Source organism: Pyrus communis, chromosome 12 (assembly GCF_041283825.1).
Source record: "Pyrus communis isolate YQ-2024b chromosome 12, ASM4128382v1, whole genome shotgun sequence".
In the NCBI taxonomy this organism is placed as follows: domain Eukaryota; kingdom Viridiplantae; phylum Streptophyta; class Magnoliopsida; order Rosales; family Rosaceae; genus Pyrus; species Pyrus communis.
In genome coordinates this window covers 16,451,160-16,470,885 of record NC_142576.1, presented here as the reverse complement: position 1 = coordinate 16,470,885, position 19,726 = coordinate 16,451,160, and the positions used below count along the sequence as shown (strand labels likewise).

At 36.4% G+C, this 19,726-nt stretch overlaps 1 protein-coding gene across 2 annotated transcripts; it reads right to left on the bottom strand.

The window, feature by feature from the left end:
• Positions 1 to 7,453: 7,453 nt before the first annotated feature.
• LOC137745615 (pentatricopeptide repeat-containing protein At1g80270, mitochondrial-like) lies at positions 7,454 to 11,484 on the bottom strand. 2 transcript variants are annotated; one of them, XR_011069702.2, is made up of 4 exons: positions 11,305 to 11,470; positions 9,909 to 10,506; positions 7,758 to 9,073; positions 7,454 to 7,614 (listed from the first exon to the last, which is right to left on the bottom strand). XR_011069702.2 is itself a non-coding variant. In XM_088681946.1 (3 exons), the coding sequence occupies exons 1-3, from the start codon at positions 11,337 to 11,339 to the stop codon at positions 7,826 to 7,828; spliced, it is 1,881 nt and encodes a 626-aa protein (XP_088538072.1). In that variant the 5' UTR covers positions 11,340 to 11,484; the 3' UTR covers positions 7,454 to 7,825. The 2 variants fall into 2 exon arrangements, 1 of the variants encoding a protein (XP_088538072.1); XM_088681946.1 differs by having other exon boundaries at positions 7,454 to 9,073; positions 11,305 to 11,484.
• Positions 11,485 to 19,726: the final 8,242 nt, after the last annotated feature.

Below are 19,726 nucleotides of genomic sequence, written 5' to 3'. Positions count from 1 at the left end.
TATCATCACCAACATTGGCTCACTGTTGTTGTCGATCCTAGTTCTTCCGCTGCTACACATGATCAAATAGTCCGAGAGGAGTTCATCTCGGTTCTTGGGGTGTGCATTCTGGCTCCAATTCAGGTGACATTGTAAATTGATTTTGTTGGGTAATTGAGTTTCAGTCCTGATTAAAAGGTTTCGATCTCAGAATTTGGTGTATGTTGTGTGTTTGATTTCGCTTATATTTCAAGATTTCTTCAAGAAAGTTTCAATCTTTCTTGATTGCAAAGGGAGTTTCATTCTCTCTTGATTTTTTTTCTGGATAGCAAAGATTGGGTGTTTGTTTGATTCTTGAAAGTGTGTGTTTTATGTCAAGGAGTCATGGCTAGTTCTACTGTCAAAGTTGAAAATTTGTTGGGAATGATCATTATAAAGTTGAAGGATGATAATTTTGAGAAATGGGCATTTCAGTTTAAGTCTATGTTGAAAGGTCATAAATTGTTTGGGCATTTTGATGGCATTACTGCTTGTCCGTCGAAATTTGTAGTTCGTCCTGATGGAGGAGTTTCTTCTGATCTTAATGATGCATATATTGAATGAAAGTCCATAGATATGGCACTTTTAAGTCTTTTACTAGCTACTTTGTCTGATGAAGCTATTGAATATGTTCTTGGATGTGTAACTGCCTACGAGGCTTGGTCAAATCTTGTGGATTGATTTGCTTCCGTGTCTAAGTTTAGAGTTAATCATTTGAAGACAGAATTGCTTACAATTTAGAAATGAGGGGATTCAATTGATAAATATCTGTTAAGATTAAAAAATATAAGGGAACAGTTAACTGCTGCTGGAGAATTCATTTCTGATAATAATGTCATAATTGCTGGTCTTACTGGTTTACCAAAAGAGTATGCTATAATTCGAACAGTGATATTAGCCAGAAAATCATCTATTTCTCTTAAAGAATTTCGAGCTTTGTTGCTTGGGGCTGAAAAAGAAATTGAAGGTGAATCTAGTGGTCTCTCTGCATTATATGTTCAAGGTTCTCAAATGACCCCGGGAGAGTCTTCTGCTTCGGGGTCCAATCTTGCAAGACATAGTCACTTGCCTGGAACAACTAGGGGTGTCCTGACTCCTAATCCATATCCCTATTCGTTTGAGCCTTATTCTCAACCATACACACATCCATACCCTCAACCTCCTCTGCATCAACACTTTCCTATGCCTTTTATGCCTCAACAACCATACTTATAACCTCCTATACCTCAACAATTTCCAGGTACTGTTTATCCACAAATTCCTTATGGTGTTGGCTATATGGGTAACTCTTTGAATTCTGGCTCAAGACCTCCATTTACATCGAAGTCAAATTATAAGGGTAATAACAGTTTCAAGTCAAATGTTCGTTTTAAAGGCAAAGGATCCAATAGAAACTCTTTTTCTGGTTTTTCATCTGGCAATACAAGACAATTTGGTACAAATGTGTGGAGTGAGAATACAGCAAACAGGTCTCCAAATGTGATAGAGTGTCAAATCTACAACAAGAGAGAACATACAGCTTTTAATTGTTTTCACCGGAATGCTGCTGCACCGAGTACTGGTTTTCAAATGGAGTGTCAAATTTGTGGGAGACGTGGTCATTCTGCTCTCGATTGCTATCACAGAGGAAATTATGTGTTCCAAGGTCAACAATCACTTGCACAGTTCATAGCTATGACAGTTCAGCAAGCAGAATAACAAATTCCTCAAGCAGACCAACAAATTCCTCAGGATGCTTGGATTGTTGATACTGGAGCATCTCACCATATCACTGCTGATATCAGCACATTGAATCATGTTACACCTTTCCAAGGTTCTAAAACAATTTTAGTTGGCAATGAGACAGGGTTATCTATTGAAAATACTGGTGCAACTACTATTAAAACTAACTCTCATAGCCTGGTTCGTAATAATGTTTTACATGTTCCAAAAATTGCCCGAAGTCTGCTATCTGTACAACAATTGTATGCTAACAATGATAGTTGGTTTGTTTGTGATAAGAATGCGTTTTTTGTGCAGGACAAGAAGACAAGGGGCATACTGTACAGAGGAAAGAGTAAAGCAAGATAGTTGTTTCAAATCCCTGTTATCAAGCAGTCAAGAGGAGTTTAGTCTGTGATTCAGCAGGTTATGGTTTTCTTGGACAGTTGGTGAAATCAACTCTGTGGCATCAACGGTTTGGTCATCCATCCAATGAAATCATGTCCATCATGTTGGAACAATCAAATATACCACTAGAGTTAGATATGAATCATAGTATGTGTTCTTACTGTATTAGAGGAAAGATGTGTAGGCTTCCTTTTTCTCCTGGCAGTGATAGATACTTTTCACCATTTGAAAAGGTGCACTAAGATGTATGGGGCCCTTCTCCAGTCAAAACAATAGAGGGGTATAGATACTATGTTACTTTTGTTGATCAATATACAAAGTATGTTTGGATTTTTCCAATGTATAATAAATCAAATGTGTATGCAATTTTTGTGAGTTTTTACAACTGGATTTCTACACAGTTTGGTGTTGCTATTAAATGTATACAATCTGACGGTGGGGGTGAGTACACAAGTCATTCCTTTAAAGCTTGTCTTGCTGCAAAAGGTGTTGAACAAATGATTTCTTGTCTATACACTCCACAACAGAATGGAGTAGTTGAAAGAAAACATAGGCATATAGTGGAAACTGCCATTACTTTTCTTGCTCAAGCTACATTACCACTTGATTTTTGGTATTATGCATGTGCACATGCTGTGTTTTTGATCAATCGAATGCCTTGCAAAGTGTTGTCCATGGTGTCCCCTTATAAGAAATTGTATGGTAAAGATCCTGAGTTGCAAAATTTAAAAGTATTTGGATCAGCAGTATATCCTTGGTTAAGACCATATTCTGCACATAAGTTACTACCTAGGTCTGATCAATGTGTGTTTTTGGGTTATTCTAAGGGATATAAGGGTGTAGTTTGTTATAATGTACAAAGCCAGAAATGTATTGTTTCAAGACATGTTATCTTTGATGAGAATGTGTTTCCCTATGCATTGATAAAATCTAAAGTTCAAGGACAAAGAGTCCTTCCGAGTCCACTTCAATGTAGCACTGTGGTAGTACCAGTTCCTGTACAACACAGATTTTCAGCTTCTGTGAATACAATGCATCAAGAAGGTTCAGTTTCTACTTACACACATTAACAGTTCTTCAGAACAATCAGGCACTGGAACATAGGGATTTGAAACTCAAGCATCCACATATACTCTTTCCTCTTCTCAACATATAGTTCCCTTGCTTCCTATCCTCGATCCATCTCAGCTTCAGGTAATCCTTCCTCCAAGTGCACAAACTCAATCTCAGTCACACAATTATACTATTCAAACAAGACTTAAGACAAGTGCTATTATGAGACGAGATTACACATCATGTCTAGTTGCATTACCCGAGTTAACATCTATTCAGTTTAAAGCTGATGATATTGAAGATGTCAATGGTCATATACCATGTGGTTTTTCTTTTCTGGCTAACATACATGAGGAAGAGGAATCAAAGAACTTTAGAGCTGCATCAACAGAATGCTATGCAGGAAGAGTATGATGCTTTAAAGTCACAAGGTACATGGAAATTAGTCCCTCATCCAAGTGATAGAGCTGTGATTGGCAGTAAATAGGTTTATAAAGTGAAAAGAAATCCTGATAGGACAGTGTCAAGGTACAAAGCCCGATTGGTAGCACAAGGGTTTAGTCAAGAACAAGGGTTAGATTATTCCGAAACTTTTAGGCCTGTGGTTAGACATGCAACTGTGAGGCTCATTCTAGTATTGACAGCTCAATACAATTGGACTTTAAGACAATTAGATATTAAAAATGCATTTTTGCATGGGAAACTTGAAGAAGAAGTATATATGAACCAACCCCAAGGTTTTGTGGATCCACAGTACCCAAGTCATGTGTGCAGATTAGTAAAATCACTATATGGGTTGAAACAAGCTCCAAGAGCTTGGAATTCGAAATTTACAAGTTTTCTGCCTGCACTTGGTTTTAAAACCTCCATGTCTGATACAAGCTTATTTGTGAAGGTGGATGAGAGTGATGTTATTTTACTCCTCTTATATGTTGATGACATCATTGAAACTGGATCTAATAGTGAGAAAATTCAGTCTATTATTAATCATCTTGCAGCTGTGTTTGATTTAAAAGATATGGGAAAGTTGACATATTTCTTGGGCCTCCAGATTCAATATCATGCAGATGGGTCTTTGTGTGTGAATCAATCCAAATACATAAAGGAGTTGTTGAAAAAGGCTGGAATGGAGCAGTGTAAACCAACCTCCACACCTTCCAAAGCTCACTCACATTTACTTACAATTGAAGGCACACCATTGTCTGACCCTACTCACTATAGAAGCTTGGTTGGGGCCTTACAGTACCTGACTTTTACCAAGCCAAATATTGCACACTCAGTGAATGTAGTGTGTCAATATATGACCAATCTTACTGAGTCCTATATGTATCTAGTGAAAAGGATTATGAGGTATCTTCAGGGTGCATCCAACTGTGGGTTGACATACACTCAGTCTTCTGATTTTCAAATCATTGCTTATTTTGATTCAGATTGGGCAGTAGATATTAACACGAGGAGGTCCATTACCGGTTATGTTGTTTATTTGGGTTCCAATCCGATATCGTGGTAGTCAAAGAAACAGGCTACTGTCTCTCGAAGTTCTATAGAAGTCGAGTACAAAGCCTTGGCCCATTGTGCTGCAGATGTCATCTCGATCAGGTCTCTGCTTAAGGATGTTCATCAAGTTCTTACACAACCTCCTACCTTGCATTGTGATAACCTTTCAGCTCTGGCATTGTGTTCCAATCCAATGTTCCACTCGAAGATTAAACATCTGGACACAGATTATCATTTTGTAAGGGAAAAAGTTCAAAAAGGGGATCTTCGTGTTCAATACATATCAACACATGAACAGGTAGCAAATATATTCACAAAAGGTTTACATAGTCCAATGTTCATTCAACATTGTCATAGTTTACATATTGGAGTACCTGATGCTGGTCAACAGTCTTTCCAAGCTCGAGAAGCGTCAAGTGCAGCAAATACGGACCATGACAGTCCTACTAGTTCTTCATTGCAGATGCAAACAAAACTTAGGAATTCCCAGTTTTGTTTAAGGGTAAACTGAATTAGTTGGAATCAGGTGGGACTTATCTTCAAAACATTTAGAGGTAGTTGGAGTTAAATGTAAAGGGTAAAATGTAAAACTGTGCAACGTAGTCTCTATATAAGTATAGTCTTAGAGACTTAGAGACTCATGATGTAATATTTCCTTTTACTCAGAATATATGATTGAAAGCTCTCTCTCTTCTTCTTCGATTCCTTTAGTTTCTTTTTCTTTAAGATTTCTGTAATTCAACAGCGTTAATAGCCCAAATCATTTTCATTAATGCTCTCTTTGAATTATGAATCTATTTTTCCAATTAAGAAAGAATGAATTAATGTCAACAAGGTCGTTTGAAATATATTTACTAGGTTGCTTCTGTATTGGGCATGAAATATAGAGTAATGCTACAATTACCATCTAATTGTACAATCATTTGTACCATGTTTCTAATAGAGGTAGGATCCGCCAATATATGTGAGTCAAATCTCTATTATAGAAAAATGATAGTACAAATAATTGTTAATGATAGCATTTTTGTGAAATATATTACCCGTGCAAGTACGTTTCCCTGACTGCACCAAAACCGACAATATTCATTCCCGCGCAATCGCGCATGCATGCAATCTTTCTTGGTGAACGTTTTGGTCTTTTTATTCTTCTGAAAACATTAAAAACGTATTGCCCGTCCTCTGTGGACACGTACATAAATATATTAGGCTCATTTTTTCAATATCTCATGAAATTCGAACTTAATTTCACTTAATCCTCCGAAACTTGATTTTAGTTCCACAAGCACCCAGATGTACTTCCGAGTGTATGCGAGTGTCCTAGCACTATGGTCGAATGGTATACACTACATGCCAAATTCACAATATCATTGCATCAAATTGAAGGTTACTCTTGAAAAAAAAAAAAAAATAAATAAATAAATAGTACCGAGGGTTTAAAGTGAATAGTACCAGGTTTGACTTTTTAGTGTAAAAATGTGGTTTTTTGTTAAAGTGAACAGCACCGCGGACTTTTCGTTAAAACTCACTTGAATCAATACTATTTTTCATGAGTAACCTTCAACTTAAACAAAATATGAAAGTTTTCATCCATCTCTTTCTTCAATCATTTCTATCAAATGAGGCCTCAAAGTTACATTTCTTGTGAGCACTATTTAGATTAGTAATGCAGTACCCCTGCAAGAAGGTTAATCCCTAAAAAATAGTATTGATTAAAAGGGACAACTATTTTTTCAGGAGTAATCTTCAATTTGGACAAAATAGGGAAGTTATTGTTGTGGCCTATATTTTACCAGAGTCATACAAGAAACAAATTCGCCCACTAAATGCTTCTTGGAAAAGCATGTGAAGTGCTTTCTAAAAATACACAACAAGTGGTTCTCTAGAAAACGTTTCTAAGTGTTTTTTTTTTTTTTTTTTTTTTTTAACCTAGGGACACTTCTTAACTTGTTTTGTCAAGCTTGTTAAAAAACACTTCTTGCGATCTGAAAACGTTTTTAGTTGTTTGGAAGTGTTTTTGGAAGAAGGAAACGAAAATGTGAAATGATTCAACCATGCACCACTAGACTAGAACGAGCAAAACAGTCGAGTGAAATGATTCAACCATACACCACCTTTAACTTTCCCAAGGGCCAAGACGACACCTCAGAACCTCAGGGATGGTCAATGCGTCGGAATAGGATTCTTTTCTCTTCTATTCCATCATTTTTCTTCCCTCCTCTCTTACTTTGTCTTTTGTTTTATAGTCTTCAAAAAAAATTCAATATAAAACGTTAATGTGGCTTAATCTTAATCGTTCAAGTAGGAAGAAAGGGAAGTGGAGAGAAATTCAAAAGGGAGAGAATCCTCCTCCCAATGCGTCACTCCGTTGCCTCAAGCTCCCAAAAACATCAAGATTGATCGACTAGTCATTACAAGAAACGAATTTGACCATTGAGCCGCGACTTTGATGTTGAATTTATTAATCAAGTGCTTCTTAAAAAGCATTTGAAGTGCTTTCTAAAAGCACACAACAAGTGCTTCGTTAGAAGATACTTCAAGTGCTTTTATGAACCTAAGAACGCTTCTTAACTTGTTCAGTCAAACATGTTATAAAACACTTCTAGCAATCCAAAAACGCTTTTACTTATTTTAAAAACATTTCTAAACCACCAATAGACGCAAGCGTTTTCTGGAGAAAGGCTTGCGTAAAATATTTAGTCCTCACGCTTCGCACAAAGCATTCAATGATAAGATATTGAAGGAAAGCAAAAGGCTTCTGTGCAGCACTGGACTACAATGAGCAAAATAGTCGAGTGATAGATTTTACACCAATGTGTCAAAAAATCAAGAGTTCCTACTGCCTAGAAGAGATGAGCGAGCTAAAGAATTTCCATTGAGAATCTGACGTTGCGCATTCATGCCCTGCAAAAACTTTCAACCGCAGCTGCAACGACGTCCCTAAATACCCACAAGGTTTTGTCAGACTCGTACAGTAACAAAGAGATCCTCCAGCATAGAGAAATAACTTCTGAATATAAGATTAATTCAAAGGATAAATAGAAAAACATAAATAAACCTAATACTAGTAGATAGATGCTCACAGATCCAGGATTAGAACTAGACATTTAAACTACCGGTTCTGAAGAGAGCAGGAGCAACCTCAGATTCCTCAATCAAACAAATCCGACACTGCTGTCTTCTTAAATGGATTAACTTGTGTCAACTGTGCCAGTGCAGATTTGTTGGGAAAGACATTATCTGCTTTCATCCTCTCCCAGATTCCATAAGCTGGAGCCTTGGCATTTACATAGGCCTGAATAAGAGATTGGAACTGACGAAGGTGAGGCGTATAACCAGCCTGTCTCATCCTATGAAATATCTTTTCTGAGTTATGGATGTCCCCCTTCTTTGAATATTGTTCCAAAATTGTCATATAAGAAGTGAACAGTGGCTTTTTTTGGTTGTTTTGGGTAGCCTTCTGCAAAATAGAATCAGCCTTTCCAACCTTTCCTGCTTCCACATAGAGTTTCACAAGTGCATCCCAAGTTAATGGCCCAATCTCGCAATCGTTATCTGCCATACGCTTGACAAGATCTTTACCCTTGTCTAGCATTTTATTGTTCGCATACACCTTCAACATCACAGAATAATGCTTGGAAGAAAGTTTCTTCCCTGATTTTAACATCTTATCAAAAACTGCCTCTGCTTCTTCAATCTTTTTCAACTTTCCCCAAGCTTCGATTGCAGCCAAACACTCTACAAACAGAGGATTTGATTCACAAACCTTCCAAACTCTCCCTACTTCATTGGCATTTCCCAACTCAGCATAAAGGGGAAGCAAAGATCGACAAACCCAACGATTCTGTTTTAAGCTTCCAGATTCCATGTCCTTCAAAACCACCTCGGCTTTTTCTTTAAGCCCGCCAGTGGCATAGTGCCTAGCCAAGGTGGCTTTTGTGCTGATGTCTGGCTCAATGCCTTCCGCCTTCATTGTCTCATAAACTTGCTCCATTCCAGTTATGTCATTTGACTGGCCTTTTGTATCTATTAGGACTTTATATGTGAAGGCAGTTGGCTTGACATCTTCTTTCTCCATTAACAGTAATACATCTGGTATTTTCTTCTTGTCAAGCCTCTTGTAGAGGAGTAGCAACTGGTTGCAAGTAAATGCTGTGACCGGGAATTCTAGGTCATTCATTTTGTTGAAAACTTCTTCGGCTTTCTTCATATTGCTGGTAGAGACACAGTACGTCAACAGGGTTCGGTACATTACCTCACCTCTAAAGGATTTTGGAATCTTCTCGAGATAGTTTTCTGCCTTTTGGAGGCCACGTACTTTGGCGATTAAGCCGAGACGAGTTGCATAATCTCTTTCATTAAATTCAATCTTCTTATGCTCCTCCAACCACTCTGAAAGCTGCAAAGTGCCTCACACAATAGTAAGATTCCGTGAGCACGAAATTCATGCTTTTAAGGAACCGGGAAACAAACAGAAGAAAAGAAGATGCACTTGTGGTGCAAGAAGATACTACCATCCTCATTGTACATCTAATCTATTGAGGGAAATGATGAAATGAAAAGAAAGTAAATTTATCACAAATTTGTTCTGCTTTAAATCAAACTATAAGACGCACAAATGGAAGCATTGCCAAATCAGTGTGCTCCGGTCACTTTCAACATAAAGCTACAGAACTTCATTAAAGCATGTGAGAACTCATGACTTCAAAGTCAACTTTTCTCTTACCTTTGATCATAAAAATGGGACTCAAAGAAATAAGTTAATGAGATGACCATTAATTTATCATAAAAAAGAAAACCAAAAGATCCAGCCATAAGCCAGTGCAATTGACTGATTGAAAAATATGTATCGGTCCTCCTTCAAGTACAATTAAACCAAAAAAACCAAAGAAAAAAAAAAAAAAAAAAAAAAAAAAACAAAGAAGCGAAGTGTGTCATGATTACAACATAAATATATCAAAACAAGAAGCTATTCTATGTAAGAAAGACCGGAAAAGTGTATCAAATGCTAGAATACTTCTGAGATAATGTAGGCAGGCTGCTATGTTGAAATATCTCTGTTTTTCTTTTCTTAATCAGCTATGTTGGCTTATTTATATAAATAAAACAATTCAAAACGTGATAAATAAATTAAGTGAGAAATTATAAGGCAGCTAAGACCAAATTAAAACTTTTGAGATTATCATCTGGTTTACGAATTTTTTAAGTGTCAATAGAAAATCAAGTCAAAGTACCTGTAATGCCCTCCCAAACATTTGACGCCTGCGAAAATTGAGCAGGGCCATTGATATCTGTGTCCGGTTTATTTCATTTCCTTCTTCTACCCACTTATCAAGAGCACCATGAACAGAGAAACCTGGGAAAGCTAAGATGGCCTTGTAAAGTGCTAAAGGGTTTCTTTTCTTTCGCAATATTTTCTCACTTGGATCGGTCTCAGTCTCTGACAACTCCAGCTCATGTTGGGAAGCCTCAACTTCTTCATCAACTTCAGAGAGTTCTGGTTCAGAAATTAATTCATCTACATTTTCATCATTTCCATTGATCTCTGGAATTGCTTCAACACTAGATGGTGTTTCAAGTTCAGAGAACCCATCTTCCAAGTCATCTTCCTCGCCATTGCTTTTTGCACCAGCTTGTGAAGAAAGGCTGCGTTTATCCATGGAGAAGTTCCAAGAAACACATGTTGTGTGGTATAGTCTCTTGGAAGGCAGACATTCATCAGACAATGATTTACAGGACTCAAAGAAACAAACATCCTCATGTCTGTCAGTAATTGGTAGCTCCAAATTAGCACAACATACACGAGAAGTTCCTATGTTGAATGCTCGGTTCCTGGATGCAAGAGGAAAGCTAAGTTTCACATGCATTCCCAAAGAAAAGAACCAACAACATAACATAACGAAAGATCCAGAATTTACTAGAAAACATCCTGCATAAAATGAAATAATAGCAGGAAATATATAACTAAAAGAGATAAAAATTCCGAAGATGTCATTGTCAAGCTTCTACTAGTACAAGCATATTATGAAATCCTCCGAGACAAAAGAAACATAAAATTGCATCCCTAAGAAACGTTCGGAAACAAGGGCAGCTGCTCTAGTGGTTATTCTCTATATAAAGAGAAAAGTGAGATTCAACGGCAGAAACGATGTTGCTGTAAAATATCCAGTGATGTGACAGAAGATTTCTTAACAGTCTAGGATCAAAAGAAGATAAATTTCCTGTCCTAATAGTCTCCACTCCATGAACTCAATTTGTTCCTCCTCTGTTTTTGTTTGTGGTTTTTTAAACGTCGCACGAAGCATTTCAATTCCGTTCTAATCCTCTTCAAAACATTCTCTCTTCCTTTCAACAAAGATGAAATTAATGATTTCTAACTTCAAGGTAAGAAAAATCCTTGAACTGCTTAACTCATTGCGTACAGATGACAAATCAAGACTGGTAAACAAAATAAAAGATGAAAAAAAAAAAAAAAAAAAAAAAAACAAAGCATCCATTTGCACATCAGGTGATTAAGATGAACCCTAAAACCTGTAATCGTTCAGAATATTCTCTCCCACCTTCTGATTAACAAACAGGTGATTAAGATGGGGCCACTGAAACCAAGAGAGAAGGAGAGAGAGTATATACCTGAGAGGAAGAGAAGCACGGCGGAGAGCCCACATGGCGAGAGTCGGCAAATCAGAAGCACCAAACAGTAACAGTCCCAGGGAAAATGGAAATGGTGGTGCTCGTTGAGTAGCTCACACTCTTAAACCCTAAAACCCTCCCTTTGCCGTCAGGAATTACTGATTTGGGGACATAAGGGTTTTTCTTTTTCTATTATTGCCTTTTTTTTTTTTTTTTTTTTTTTTTTTTTGGCTAAATTAAAAAGCCTAACGTGCAATAATTTTTTTTTTCCAGCCATGCCCGTGACAGAAAGTTCATTCTGTCAGTCCAATTCCGTTAAATAAACTTTCTTTTATTTACAAATATGCCACTACCTTGTCAAATCCTAAACATCTTTATGTCAAGAAATAAATAATAATTGTCATAGTGAACAACCAAAATCAACAAAAGCACATGGAGAGAGGGGGAGAGAGAGAGAGAGAGAATAACAGTTTCATAGAGCAAAGGAGAAGGATGGAAAGGAATGAATCACGAATCAGAAATAAAAATAAAAATAAATAAAAAAATCAGAAGAATTCATCGTCAATAGAGAATGAAATCGAATTGGAAGATCGCATTCCCAAGCAAGGAAGCTTCAAAAAAGTCATGAAATATTGTCGTACTGCCATACGAAATGCTGTGATTCAGAGACCATTACCTCTTCAGCAAGAAATTGGTGTCCGTGCACCTCATCATGGAGATCAAGTCCATCTCCTATAAGCCAAGTTAAGCTTCATTTCCTTCATTTACAGATTAGATCCATTTTTACTTGTTCCTTCTTTTTATTGGAATTGGAAATTGAAATGTTGGTCTGCCATTGATTTTGAAAATTTTAATGATAATTTATTCAACTATTTAATTTGCTGAATTGAATTTCTTGTGCCTTGTTGTGTACTCAATCATTAGGATTGCTTGATTTATACATACATACATACTGTTATTGGTTAAACAAACATAAACTCAGCAGCTCCACCTACAAGGGAGGGCAAAAGAGCTATTTACCAGATATTGTATTTTTCTGAATGCCATGTTTGGAAGTTGCCAAATTTATTTAGATATTTCTTCTATATTGCGCCTAGTGTCTTTTAGAACCATGAGAAATAATGTGTGTTTTCTTCAGTTTCATAAATAGTGTATAGTTTTGTAATAGTTCCATCAATAGTATGCATTATTTTTTGTTCAAATCCAGAATTAGTGTGAGTTATTTTGTTCTAGTTACAGAAATAGTGTTTATTTTGTTATTTTTCATAAATAGTGTGAGTTATTTTGGACTACTTTCAGAAATAGTATGTGTTATTATGTTTTAGTTCTAGAAATAGTGTGAGTTATTTTGGTTCACTTTCAGAAATAGTGTAGGTTATGATGCTGTAGTTCCAGAAATAGTGTGGGTTATTATGATTTACTTTCAAAAATAATGTGGGTTATTTTGTTGTAGTCAAGAAATAGTGGTTCACTTGCACAAATAGTGTGGGTTATTTGGTTGTAGTCAAGAAATAATGGTTCACTTGCAAAAATAGTGTGAGTTATTTTGTTATAGTTTAAGAAATAGTGTTTATTTTGCTCCTTACATAAACTGACACACCCTGACCGAAATCAAGGCATGCTAGCCATCATGCGAGAGTGACGTAACCATGTGCACAGTGCGGAAGCTAAGAATAGTAATAAAGTACAAATAAATAAAAACCATGCTATACACTGAGTACATAACATACATGTGCAAGCGTAAGTGTGAAAAACAATATTCAGAGCACGGAAGACCTAGTGCAGTCCGGGAGAAACAAACACTAAATAAACACAACCAAAGGTGGTCCTACACTGGTGATAATCTGTCAGATATGTCGTGAATTCCTCGAGAGCCACCAAAAGAGCTATCAAAACTAGAACCTGGAGAGACGCAAAACAGAAAACGTGAGTGGGCAAAAACAAAGCTTTTCAAAATCATTTCATTATCAAAATTCCTACCCCTCACCGTAAAACCCGTATAGTTTCCCAAAAAATAGAATATGCACATATATATAAAACATGCTCAGAAATATGCCATGTCGAATGCGTCTATATAAAATGTAAGTACTCAGGTAATATCAATCAATGCCATGTAATCTGTCAGCCGGAGTCACCTAACGTGACCTGTACGGCTGAATCTAAAGCTCAAATCCCCAACTCACTAACTATACCTGCACATGAGTAGGAACCACCTAAAGTGGTCTGTACGACAGGACTGGGTGTAAATAAGTACGCTCAGGTGCTACAATCATGTGAAGACTGGGCAAATAATCGCGGGTCACCTACGAGTCGGAACCACCTAAAGTGGTCTGTACGACAAGACTGTGCACCTAACTTAGATCCAAGATAAGCGTGTGGTACGGGAGGTAAACATCACGTGAAGGATAATGCCCTACTCTGGGCGGGAGCACTAACACCGGGGGTGCAGGTTATGAGCTCTCTATGCATATCACATCACTACTAATCACAAACATAAACCATAACTTACCTGGCATTTACCTGTGTGTCTGCAGCACCAAATATATATATATGCAACTACTAATGCATAATTAAATAGGCAAACGCAATGCATGGCATTTAAAACATATAAACGTTTCATTTCATTTTCTGGGAAAATCACAAGTATATAGGTATATACGGAAAACCAAAAGCCCACTCACTGGTATGTAGAAGGGTTGTAACCCTCTTGCCTCGAGTGACCGCGCTTGTCCTTGGGATAGGTCTCACCTATATGCAAAACAACTATAAAAATATTAATTTAAAGCACATAACCCAAACTAGGTAAAAACTTCTCATAGAATGCTCAAATGGGGTGTGTGAATACACCAACGTGATCTACTCAACCTCACGAACATCCCCATATTTTTAAAATAATTTTCTGACGTCACACGCGCCCCCACGCATCGGCCAAGGCACGGCCACACTCGCCACCCATGCGTAGGCACATGCCTGGCACACTGACGGCGTCAATTAACGCCGTCAGGAATATTCCATTATATCTGACAGATTCCGTTAAAGTTAACCTAACGCCATTAGGAATATTCCGTCCAAACTGACGGAATATTCTGTCGTCTTCTCCGGCCAACCTTCGACGTCGTCGCCGTCGTCGAAAAACCGGGAAATTTTCTAAACTTCATATCTCACTTGTTTTTCACCCAAATTTCACGAAATTGGTACCAAAATGAAGCTTACAACTAGAGGAACAAAACCTTATCACTTTCAAGCACTAAAACCAATGGAATGTCGCCGGAAAAACTCCACCAAATCCAGCCAAGCCTGCAACTCACGATCCTGACGTCCAAAACCTTCAAACGAACCACCCCGAGCTTCCTAAGGACTTCACCAAGCTTCCTACAACCCTCAAATTCCCAAAAACACATGATTTTACGTGTGCATGAACAGTACCCCCGAATTAACATCTCAGGTTTGACGTGAAAACAAAGGTGTCCTTACCTGAAATGGGTATGGTTGAACTCGTATGAAGCTCACGAACACAAAGGTATGATTTTCTTCCTCGATCTGCAACGTTTTCAAGCACTATGGTTCTTGTCCGTACGTATGGTGAAGAAAAGAGAGAAAGAGAGAGGCTTCGGGATAGAGAGAGTCAACGGGAGAGGGTGATGGAAATGAAGATGGATGTGTGGCTGAGATGCAACCAACCAAGAACCCAAAACAACCACACAAACAACAATTATCCACTAGCGGCAAAACCGTCATTTCACCCTTACGGTACGAATAATCCGGGACAGGTTGTCACTTACATAAACAATATGTGTTACTTTGGTTCAATTTCATAAATAGTGTGAGTTTTTTGTTGTAGTTCCAGAAATAGTATGAGCTATTTTAGTTCAATTTCATAAATAGTGATAGTTTTTTGTTGTAATTCCAAAAATAATATGAGCTATTCTGGTTTGGTTTCATAAATAGTGAGTTCTTTTGTTATAGTTCCAAGAATAGTAAGAGTTATTTTAAATAATGTTGATTATTTTACTGCAATTCTAGAAATAATGTTTATTTTGTTAACTTCCAGACATAGTGTGGGTTATTTTGGTTCATTTCATTAATAGTGTTGTTTTACCCTTTTATGAAAAGAACTTGGACTAAGCCTATTTTAATAAAAAAAACCATGCTATAACTTTATTTAATGAAAAAAAATTAAATATTAATGAAAAACCTTTAAATTTTCATAAATAAAAAAAAACCTTAAATTTGAATAAAAAAAGACAAAAGAACTTAAATTTTAATAAAAATGACACAATTTTAATATAAACAAATTGAAAAAAAAAAAAAAGATCTGACATGCGGGACCCATGCGTCCATACACATATGAAACTATACACTCTTTATGAAACTAGACCAAGAACTATACACTATTTATGAAACATGTTCAAGAACTAGACACTATTTATGAAAGTGGATCAATAACTAGGCACTATTTATAAAACCGGACCACGAAAAAAACATTATTTATGAAACTGTACCAATACTATACACTATTTATGAAATTGGACCCAATAACTAGGCACTATTTATAAAACAAGACCACGAATTAGACACTATTTATTAAACTTATTACACTGTTTATGAAACTTATGACACTATTTATGAAATTTACCACACTGTTTATGAAAAATTACGACACTATTTATGAAACTTACTACATTGTTTATGAAACATAAAGGTACTACATTGTTTATGAAATTTAACGGTGCTACACCATTTGATTACTCTTCAGTTTGGTTGATGAAAAACATTATAGATCCAGAGAGTCGTCAATTTGGTTGAAGGCTATACCTTAGCAGGCGAAGTTGCAATTTTGTTTGCAACTTTACATATATATACATACATGTTTCTCATCCTTTTGAAAAGGCATGTTACATCATATGTGGTGCATCATACAAAAAGAATGTGAAAATCCTATCTAAACAAGCAACATTCGACATGACCGTGAGAATTACTTGTTTTGATCTCTATCCTTTTACAAGCATCTTAAAATGGTGATCATCTAATCATCCTATGTATGTGTTAAGATAAAGAACAATGTAGTGATTATTCCATCATTCAATTTTACCGAATGTGAAAAGCAAGATTATGTTTAGCCGTGTCAATGGAAGTAGAATTAATCCATACGAAATATATATATCCATGGGTGTACAACTACAACTTTTCAAGATCAAAGGACTACATAGTCTACAACTTTCAGGTACATATGCCACATCTTCTTCAGCCATAGTCGTAAAACAAGAACATAGAATCATTTAATGAGTTCAAGTTATACTCTTACGCGAACTTCAGAGCCAAGATTAACCAAAATCCTAAGATTGGTCACACTATTTTTCTCTAAATTCTATATGTTCTTCCGCAAATCCGAGCTTTCAAGAAAACACCTTCAACAACCAAAAATCACCAAATGGGATTGCATATCGGGATTGTCAAATTAAAAAAAAAAAATAATAATATATATATATATATTATAAAATGCAACTACCAATCAGTACTATAATGCAAATGCACAACACAATATATATGTCTTCGAATAGTCAATTAAAATATATATGTAGCACTATTGTAACCAACATATAGCAAATAAACCTATTTCTTGTCTTAAGTTGTTGTTGGAAAAGTTATGGAAAACTGCTATATATATTTTATTATATATATTATTAAATAATACACAATAAAATCTCTACAAATGCAAGAAGAATAAGGAATAGAAGAACCTTAAGAGATCGAGGCTAGAATTTGATTATATAGCCTTAAGACAAGATTGCCCCTCAGTGGTGCCTCAAGGTCTGCATTGGCAAATGTCTCCCAGGATACAACGATCTTTCTCTTCGTGGAAGTAGCACTCCAATCCACAAAGAAGAGCGAACCAAAGTGTTTAAAACTCTCTCTTTATTGAACACTAAACTACTCTAATTTCTATATGATTTCTGGATGCAAAATTACATCTAAAATGCTTGACTTGGTAGTCTATTTATAGGCATTGACATGCCCCATTTTCGAAGGATGAGTTTGCTCCCAAAGGACAAAGGTTTCGTCTACACAAAAGATGCGTCTGTTTCCAAGGTAGAAAGGATGCAACCTTTGGAAATTTGCCACCGAAACAATTTTTCTGCTTTTCCAAAAGAAACAAATGCAACCTTTGAGCAAAGGTGCATCTGTTTTTAAAAGCTCCAAAAGTTGCATCTGCTTTTCCTAAACATACATAACCTCTTGGGAAAAGCTGCAGGTCAAAACTTTCCAAGACCATTTTCATAATAAAATAAAATTAAAAGGACATACACAATCCTTGAAAATCTAAAGGTCAAACCTTTCCATGACCATTTTTTATTTATTTTAATTTTCATTCACTTGAATATTTAATATTTTAAATATTAATAATACTAATATCTAAATTATTAAATTTCTAACACAAGGTTACCTTACCATCCTTACATTTGATAACAAGGTATAATTAGAGTTCCCTTGTCGATACCCATACTTGTTCATGGCTTGGGTTAACCGTACAAAGCAAGTTTTTGGTGACTGCTTCAGATCATAAAGTGATTTACAAAGTCGACACACCTTCCTAGAAGTATTTTGCACTCCATATTCAAGCAGAATGCCCATGTACTTCATCTTTTAAATATTTATGCAAAAAAAGTATTGTTAACAACAAACTGCTTCAATGGCCAATAGAAAGTAGTTGCCAAAGATAACAATACTCGGATAGTATTCATTTTCATAACTGGTGCAAAAGTTTCTTGGTAATTAACATTGTAGGTCTGTGTATACCCCTGAGTAACCAACCTTAGTGATACAATATTCCAAGTCCCATTCTCCTGCAGTGCTTCCATCTCTACGTGCATGACTTCTTTCCACTTTTGGTCATTCAAGGCTTCTTCAACTTTTGTCGGGATTTTTATTCCATCCATTTGATTCACCATGGATTTGTAACTTGGCAAAAGTCTGTGGGTGGATACATAGCTTACAGTGGCATACTTGACTATCCCTCCTAGAAAGAATCTTGATGGCGGTTTCCTGCGATTCTATCTTGGAGGCAACTGATAAGCATGTTCAACATCATAATTAGATAATGTACTATGTTCTGAAATACATGCCTCAGGGGTATCCATGGACTCGTGAGTGGGTACAAGTGTGTGAGATGAGGCAGTTACCTCAGAAGTTGGTTGTTCTGCTGATATAAGGAATTGGTCAAACTAATGTCTGAAATCATATGGCTTTTTTTATCTGTAGGTTGTTGTTGATAAGTAGCTTGTTGCTATTTGGTAGGTTGTGTGCTAATCAGACAGTTGTTGTTCGGTAGTTGTAGGCTAATTAGACATTTATTGTTCAATAGCTGCATGCTTATCAGACAACTGATGTCAGGTGGCTGCCTGTTGATTAGACAGCTGCTATTTGGTTGCTAACTGCTAGTCAGACAATTGTTCGGTGGCAGCCTACTAATCTACAGTTGGCTGCTGTTCGGTAATTGTTTCTTCTAACCCTATCATTGTATACCAAATTTCATAAGTTGTCTCCCTCTGAAGGACATGATTGGATTCATCCGAGAAAATAAAATCTCTGATTCTGAGAATGTAACAACCATAGTGACGTAAAGTCTATGGGATAAAGAATGATAGCACCGGTAGCCTTTTTGTTGCAGAGCAAAGCCTAAATAAACACATTTCACTGCAAAAGGGTCAAGCTTGGAGCACTGATTCCTGTGAATATGAACATATGCGACATACCTAAAAATACAAGGGTTGAGATTGAGGAAAGCAGGCAAAGACACATGATCTGCTAACACTGCTAAAGGAATGCAAAAATAAAGTCCTTCGGAGGGCATTCGGTAACCACGTAAACGATATATGTAACTGCATTGGTCCAATAAGATTATAGAGCAGCGGCTTCAATAGGAAGTGTTATCTCTTTCTTGGAGCACATGATTCTTGTGAAGGTGAATGATGCGAGATTTACTTGACACTCAAATTAAACCCTCGTTTGACAATTGTAGTAGAATGGATAAGTGAGGGATCGTTCTAGACCGGGGATTAGGAGGGCTTGCTAAAACCTTCTAAATTGACTTAAAAACATAAAAACTAAATTAAAATACTCTTAACAAGACTACTATGACTCAGAATGGCTTTGAAAAACTCAAATTGTCTAAAACAATCAAATTGACTCAAACAGAAGCTAGAACTTGATTTAAACGAATTTGCAATTGTTTATGACTCCAAAAGCTTAAAGATACAAAAATAAAACAAATACAAATGATTAAGACTTAACAAAATAGGGGGGGGGAATTGTGGTTGGACGATATTAAATTAAAAAGACAGAATATAATTAAAGGCAAAATGTAAATATGAATGTGATAAAAATATGGATGATGGAATAGCCAAGGGGTTCTTCTCCACAC

Excerpts from the sequence above, each read along its gene's own strand:
- LOC137745615 (XM_088681946.1), bottom strand. The coding sequence starts at position 11,339 with ATGTGGGCTCTCCGCCGTGCTTCTCTTCCTCTCAG. Across the intron at positions 10,507-11,304 it reads CGTGCTTCTCTTCCTCTCAG|GAACCGAGCATTCAACATAG; the intron begins GTATATACTCTC and ends TCTTGCATCCAG. Across the intron at positions 9,074-9,908 it reads TGTTTGGGAGGGCATTACAG|CTTTCAGAGTGGTTGGAGGA; the intron begins GTACTTTGACTT and ends GGCACTTTGCAG.